At 43.9% G+C, this 7,848-nt stretch overlaps 1 protein-coding gene across 1 annotated transcript; it reads left to right on the plus strand.

Moving 5' to 3' along the window:
* Window positions 1-417: 417 nt before the first annotated feature.
* HS6ST3 (heparan sulfate 6-O-sulfotransferase 3) lies at window positions 418-4,374 on the plus strand (the record flags this gene model as incomplete). Its single annotated transcript, XM_008943393.1, has 2 exons — window positions 418-444; window positions 3,666-4,374. Coding segments are annotated over 2 exons (736 nt in total), but the record flags the coding sequence as incomplete, so codon positions are not given.
* Between the last annotated feature and the right edge of the window lie 3,474 nt (window positions 4,375-7,848).

Below are 7,848 nucleotides of genomic sequence, written 5' to 3' on the forward strand. Positions count from 1 at the left end.
TATAGCTATACAGACACAGATAGATAATTTGTATGGGTTTTAATTACTTTGGCATGTTTTGTGTAAAACATCTTCTCACTGACATGGCAGTGTATTCTGCTTGGCTAGCCTTGAAGCACTGAGGCTGTCTGTGAATGCAGTTTGAGCAATCGATGATGGGAGTCCGTTGATACGAAGCCAGTAAGCCTGTGATGAGTTTGCTTTGTCAGACAGGGTAACAGAAGTTATTACTTAATCCTTTGCTGAGTATTTCCCGCAGTGGGTAGCTGTGGAGTTTAACTTAGCTGTGTAAGCATGAGCAGGGGGAACACAAGGGAGTCATTTACACCAACAAGAACAAGTGCACCTCTGTGTTCAGAGTGGCTCAGGCATGTTCATTATATAGCTTACTTGATACTCTTTTACTGAACAGTGAAGAAAGAAGAGACTGAAGCTTCAGCCATCCCCAGTTTCACGTTTTCTTGAACTGCTTATTTTCTTTATTATGGGCTGACTCCTCAGCCGTTCCTGGGCTGTGTATTAGGTACTGAGAGCTCTGAATGCTGCTCTATTTCACCTATAAATGTAAACATCTGCAAACAATTTCCTAAGATAATTTTTATAACTTTCCAACTGAGACAAATGTGCACGAACTATGCATTTTTAGTTATTATTTTAGAGCAATGACATCCCTGAAGGAAAAATCTGTGCCACGACCCCTGGGCAGCATCCCCCAGTCCTCTGGGTAGCATTGTAACTGCGTCTTCTGGACAGTGCCCAGAATCAGGTGGAAGAAATCTTAAGGTCTTCCAACATCAGACCGGTAAAAAGGGTGATGAAGAGTCATGAATGGAAGGTTATAAACTGTGAATGTGGCAGGGATGCCACACTCATAGTTATTAGTGCCTCAGAAACTAAATGTCTGTCAGGCTGCTGTTAAAGGTTGTCTGCCAGATGAAGAAGCCATTCAGTTGGTAACACAAGAAGATGACACTCCGAAAGATGCACAAACCAGGAGCAAATTAATCAAGACAGTGAAAACAGATAGAGAAGTCAGGTCGTCACAAAGAGGAGCAGCAACAGACTGGCAAAAGTTTCTCACCTCTTCTGCATAAGGGAAGCTGCAGATGCTATACAAAGACACACTGTTCTCATTTCCCTGCATTTGCTTTGTGCTCCTGTTTATTGCACATCAAACACATTTACATACCCAGGAATTAAATGGAAATGATTGATGCAAAGGAGGTATTTTTGTTAATTGCTGTTGTGCTGAGTCATGCCTGACTGAAACTGCTGGAGATGGGTGAGAAAAGACAGAACTGTTATTAGAGGTTTATAAATAATGATCAAGAGCAATTTTTTAAACCCATCTGTTACCACGTATCAACATCCAAATTTTTCCAAAGAGGGGAGGGGCAACAGTGCGAGGACTAAGACAAGGCCATGTCTCTGTCAATGTATCTGTTGGCAGTGGCCTCTGTATCTTTGTCCAGTTTTATTAATTTCTGCTCCCTTGGAGCTTCAGTCACTCTCTGCCACAACCGTGTCAGACACCCTGCTGGTGTCTTAGGCTCAGAGCTGATGGGTGTTTGAGAGTTGGGCTGCTTGATCTACACAACATTAGTGAAATGTACCCACTTTTTGTCCTGTTAGTTGGAAAGCAGTTCTTAATGTGCTCTCATACGTGGGAGGCAGAGCCAAAACGAGATGAGCAGGCTGTGCTTGAAGTGCTTAAAGACAGTGGCAGTGGAGCTATACTACAGGGCACACAGGAGGATTTCTGTTATTCCCTGCTCTGCAGGAGTAGTGAAGAGGGATTTAAGAAATATCTGTCTGTGCATGGCTGCATGATCCTTGGGTTCACTGCTGATGTGGGCTGGGTAACTGAAGTGGATCAAAACAGATGAAGTCTGATCATGTATGCGCAGCTGTCAGAAAATCCAAGCTCCAAATGATTTTGGAAATGTCATCCTTCAGAGTATTATATGATGGTAACACAAAGCTGGTTTCCGGTGCAAGTGATAATGAAAACACATCCATGGCACTTGCTGGTTTATATCCCTCCACCTGTAACCCTTCTGCTGGGAAACAGTTCTTGAAACAGCTGTTTCCAGTAGATAGTAGTTCAAGAAATTACCCTGCAGCAGAACACAGACCATAGTCTGGCCTCTTAACCTTATTCCAGAAAATGTATTATAGGTCCTGGAGGTGGAGAGCTCGGAATGAGTACACACAAAGCGTTCAGCCCTGTTTCCTTTTGCTTTGCCTACACTGGGGAATATGTCCGGATTTTTTTGAATAGGTGGGGGAAATACCTATTTTTATGGCAAACCTAAGGTTTATAGAGGAGTAATGGGGAAATTTTAGTTGCAGAAAATAGATGATATCTGAAAAAGAAAGGGAATTGTCTTGGAGAGACAATTGACTTTGAGATTTTTCATTTAACCCATGTTACCTCTTGTATGAGACGGGCCTCACAAAGCATTGCCTTGTTTACAGGTAGCTTGTCTTTGGCACGCGTGCCTCCTGCTTGCTTGCTTGCTTAATCCTTTTCTACCCTCAAGAAGGAGTACTGAGATCAGATTTTTCTTAAGAAATCTTAGGACTCATGATTTATTAATGTATTATTTGCAGTTAGATGAGTCATGCAAACTCATGAGCCTATTTTTGTGCCAGACCGTGTGTTAATTTTAGTCATGAATCTTCTGCTGGTTATTCTAGCTGACAGAAATCATAAGTATCTGGGTTTTGCTTTGTCTTTACAATATCATCCTGTAATTCAGGTGTGTTGTTATTGAATAAAACATTTCTCAGTAAAAAAACCTCAATCTATGAAAGCCTGCTTGAAGCACATTCAATTGCAGTCCATTTCAGACTGCCATAAATAAATGTACAAACTGAATTCAATAGCTAAAAGATGAACTGACAATGTGAGTTCTGCAGTTACTTGCTCTATTTCAAATCAATATTTCTTGATGTCTCTTTTGAATTCTTAAAAGGTGAGCTTGAATAATGATAATCTTTATATCAACAAATGCTTTTGTACTACGTGATTATAACTGATTTCAATCAAGCACGTGTCTAAAATTGTCATATGAATGGCCCTTGGGTCTCTCATTATCTTCACTCCAACCCATTTAATAATAGGGTTCTTCTTAAGCAGGTGGCTCGTGCCATTTTTCCACATGGTGTTATTTTCAGCACTTGCAGAATCCACATAAATTGCTCGTGCTTCTTATACTCTGACCAGGTGCTGTATGGATTATCAGCTTGTGAGACGTGCACGTCTCAGTCCAGAAGAGAAGTGGCAAGATTATATAAATCTCTTTTCCCACTGTTTCTGATATTACCACGGGTTAGCATTTCAGTGTTGAGAGGAGAGCAGTCCAGTTAATTGGCTTCTGCATAAAGTAACTACCACTAAACAGTAGATAGGTCAGAGTAATTCTGTTTCTCTGATAGCTATTTATTTCCTTTCATCTCTTTCTCCCAATTTACCTTGTATTTTATTCACAGTATTTTTTAAGCTTTAAGCTTTTTACTGTCTCAGAAGTAGCCACTCGAAGTGCCTACATGACACCAGAAAAAGTGAAGGGGGCGGTGGTGGTGGTGGCTGGTAATCATTTTATTGGGGAATAAAAACATGAAATCCAATGAATCTTAAAACTGTGTTTAATGATGTGTTTCAGGAACTTCTACTACATCACAATGCTGAGGGATCCAGTGTCCCGGTACTTAAGCGAATGGAAACACGTGCAGAGGGGTGCGACGTGGAAAACTTCCCTTCACATGTGTGATGGAAGAAGCCCAACGCCAGACGAGCTGCCTACCTGTTACGAGGGAGACGACTGGTCAGGAGTCACTTTACAGGAGTTCATGGACTGTAGCTACAACCTGGCCAACAACCGGCAGGTGCGCATGCTGGCAGACCTCAGCCTGGTGGGGTGCTACAACTTGACTTTCATGAATGAGAGCGAAAGAAACATGATTCTCCTCCAAAGCGCCAAGAACAATCTGAAAAACATGGCCTTCTTCGGGCTCACTGAATTTCAGAGGAAAACGCAGTATCTCTTTGAGAGGACCTTCAACCTGAAATTCATTTCCCCATTCACCCAGCTCAACGTCACGCGGGCCTCCAACGTGGACATCGGCGAGGACGTGCGGCAGCGGATAGAGGAGCTGAACTTCTTGGACGTGCAGCTCTACGAGTACGCCAAGGACCTGTTCCTGCAGCGCTTCCAGTACTCCAAGCAAGAGGAGCACCAGAAGAACCGGCTAAAGAGGCGAGAGGAGCGGCGGCTGCTGCGGGAGCAGAGGGCCCACCAGTGGCCAAGGGAGGCGGCGGCAGAAGTGGTCGTTACTGAAGATTATAACAGTCAGGTCGCAAGGTGGTGACGCTCCTCCGTCTTGGCTGAACGATGAGAGGATCAGAGAGCTTGTGCCACTTGGCCACCTGGGAATTAGCCAAGGGAGGCCCACCGCTTTGCTAAAGGAGACCACCTCTGACAGCTTAGCCCTGCTTGTCTCAGCTTTTCTTGGTTTCTGCCAGTGAGGAGAATGTATTTTTTTTCTCAGTAGGCATTGATTAGTGTTATTAAATGGCAGTAGCATGGATTCCTGCCCTAAAAGGCTTCTTTCAAGGCCCTAAGGTATGAGGACGGGCTGAAGAGAGAGCTGTATCTTTTGCATTAACAGATGTACCCTATACAATCTGAGCTACCAAAACTTGTGCAGACATGAATGAAAAATCTGGGGAAAAATAACCCCCGATTTGGTTCCTCTGTGACTTGAGCACTGGTTTATTTCATACTGTCCTTTGCAGCTGTAGTGTGTAGCTTTCTAGTGAATGAACTGGAGGAAAAGGCGTTGCCCTTCAAACTTCTACATGTTGTGTTTTTATTAAGGGAAGAATTTGCAGAGTTGATTTCAAAAGACTGAGGAAATGTGGGATTGGGGCATCCCTTGTTCTGTTAATGAGCATTCAGAGATGATTTAAGTGATGGAGGGGTTAGCTTATTTCTCCACAGATGCTGAGAGAACCCAGCCAGGTAGCAGCCATCTTTCTGAGTGTATGTAGTAAAGGGAAACCCTTGAGAAATGAGGTCTACATGGCAGCTGGGCACACATCACAGAGATTGTCTGGCTGGAGGCAATGAAATCAGCCTTTGCATTTACAAAAGGTGAAGGGAGGTCAAGCAAAATACAGGGAAGAGGAAAGAGAGAACAGGAGAAGCTTAAATATTAGTGTGACATTTTCCAGACTTGCTGTAAAAGCCTGGAGATATATTGTCTGTGAAGGTAGGTGGGTTTATGATATTGTCTCTTAAAATACATTGATGCCAAGTGAATACAACTTAATTCAGTTTTCTCTCCAACTACTGTAGTGGCTAGAAAAAACCTCAGCTTTCATTTCTATAGGATACAAAATGGATCTGTGGAAAGTCTTGATATTTATTGCTCTGTATGAAGATTCTTTGTAAAGTTATTGTTTTCATGATGAGAGATCTGTATCTGTTTTTCTTCCTTGTCTAGAAAAAGATTCAAAGGGTTCTTCCTCCTGTTGTTAAATTCTTGTGGCTAAACCGCATCTATTTATTCCAAGATTTTATGTTGTTTCATTTGTAATAGTGAAATTTTAAAAAGAGGGTCCTGTGCACCATGGATCTTTTGAAAGAGTTTTTTTCCTTATGGCATAAATGTAAAGCATTAGGAGGAAATTTCTCTGAAGTGCCTCAATGTGGCTGCTAAATCAAGATGTTGAAAGTATATTGTTGCATGCATGAATGGCCTTTACCTTACAGATTTGCTAATTAGAAATACCAGAGTACCTGATGTGGATGCACATTACTCATTTATTTTCAAAATTCAAGTGTTTTGTCCGGGCAGGAAAAAAAAAGGTAATGCACTACAGAAAAAAGAGGTAGAATTTGAAAATTTGTCCCTTCATTTCCAAGTCTTTTTTTGTTTTTGTTTTTGGTGCATGCTGTATCTTCCTTTGTCCTGACAATGCTGTTGCTACTTAGCTATGCACAGCTTCAAAAATATGATCTAGTGATTCTGTTGAGAGCTAATGCATACAATAATGCATTAAATATGGGTTATCATAATGGCTATTAAGAGGAGAAGAGGCCTACTGGGATGATGCCTCATTATCAATGTATTTTATTAGCAATATGCTGCTTTGTGCCCGATTGTCAGTGTGCTCCTTTTGGGATGAGGAGCGATGGGTTTTGGCCCCTAATTCCTGTTCCACTGATGGATCGTGTGCATCTCTTACCACCTCCTCCTTCAGAAGGGAGAATGCAGGGCTGCAAATCCTTATTCTCCTGCCCAAGTGTGGGATGTCTGCCTTAGAGAAGAGTGAGGAGCTCTCTAGACTCCCTGGATGGTTCTGCTTGGATCGACATCACGTGGAAGAGGCAGCTCAGACACCTTGCTCACGTATGGACACACCTACCTGCAGAGATTTAAATTGAAATGGTTACAGTCAAGGATTGCAGCTCACTCTGGGAGTCCTGGCTGCAGGATGGTGAGCCCTGACTGGTATTGCTGCACCTCTAGCAGAGTGCAGGTCATTTGCAGAGACCTGAAGAAGCCTCACCCACTGGCACTGTGGCTTCAGGCTGCTCTGGTCTTAGCCCTGTGGAGGGAAGGAGCTCCCTGGCTGGTGCTGCAGGGATGATGGGGACTTGCTGCACTCCCCGACCCTGGGCCCATTGCTGCATCTTCCTGCAAACCCCACAGGAGGAGAAGGGAAGGGTGCCTGTGGCACCTTGTGTCAGGATTTATGGGTGTGCTCCTTGTTTCTGCGAGCAGAGGAGGCTAGGGGTGCCAGCAGAGGTAGAGGCAGGGTGGGCAGTGGTGCAGGGTGCAGGGCAGAGGCAGGGCTGTGCAGGAGTGAAGCCACCTGGGAGGAAAGATGTAAGGCCAAATTCACATTAAGGAGGAAGGTGAGAGAGGAATCAGAATCACTCCCAGCCTGTCTTTTGTTGTACAGCATCCCTTCTTTTTCCTCCTAACACACAAAAAAAAAAAGTCCCCTTCCTGGTGTCCCTGCCTCTTTCTCCAGTAGGCCACCTCTCTGTGCTGCTCACAGCAATGGGGGGCCTCATTTTTCATTTACAAAATGCAGTGTTATCTTTTGAGGGGAGGCAGAGCTCAGAAATGGTTCCCTGGAGCTTCACCAGTGACTGTAAGTATCAGTTTCAGCTGTCTAAGCACAGCAACTGTACTCCAGACTGTTCCTTCTGCCCGACACAAAGCAAAGCCGAATGAGGAAAACCGAAGTGGTCTTTGGGTGGTTTACATGAGCTGTAATGGTTTGGCAGTACCTTAATGGGATGCCTAACCTTTTCCTCAGCCACTTCCCAGGAGAGGAGATTAGGGTCCTGAGGAGCCGTTAATGTGCTGTAGCATCTATGTTAATGGGATTTGCCTTAACGCTTGGGATTTAGTTAAAATTGAAATCGGTTTGTTATTTTTTTCCCCCTGGAGCCTGTGTAGCAGATAGCCCTAGTTGTGCAGGAGTAGTTTGGGGGCGGGAGGGGGAACTGAAGGACCCAGCACCCCCTTCCCCAGCTCCGCAGCAGATCCAGAAAACTCACTGCACTAACAATTCCATTCCCCTTAGCAGAATGTCCTGGCACATGACAAATAGAGCCGTTTGGAAATACTTTCAGGCTGACTTCTGAGACACAGGCTTGCAGCTTTTCTTCCTCTTGGGGGCTGCTCCCAAAATAATGTAATGTAAAAGCAAAATGAAGACCCTGGTTCGTATCTCTGTGATTCCAGGTTTTCATTGCTCTGACAGCATGGACTTTGCTGTAATTACACTGGCTTATATAAGATTGGGGCACAGTGTGCTTCTTT

Source organism: Merops nubicus, unplaced genomic scaffold, assembly GCF_000691845.1.
Source record: "Merops nubicus isolate BGI_N331 unplaced genomic scaffold, ASM69184v1 scaffold7237, whole genome shotgun sequence".
Classification (NCBI taxonomy): domain Eukaryota; kingdom Metazoa; phylum Chordata; class Aves; order Coraciiformes; family Meropidae; genus Merops; species Merops nubicus.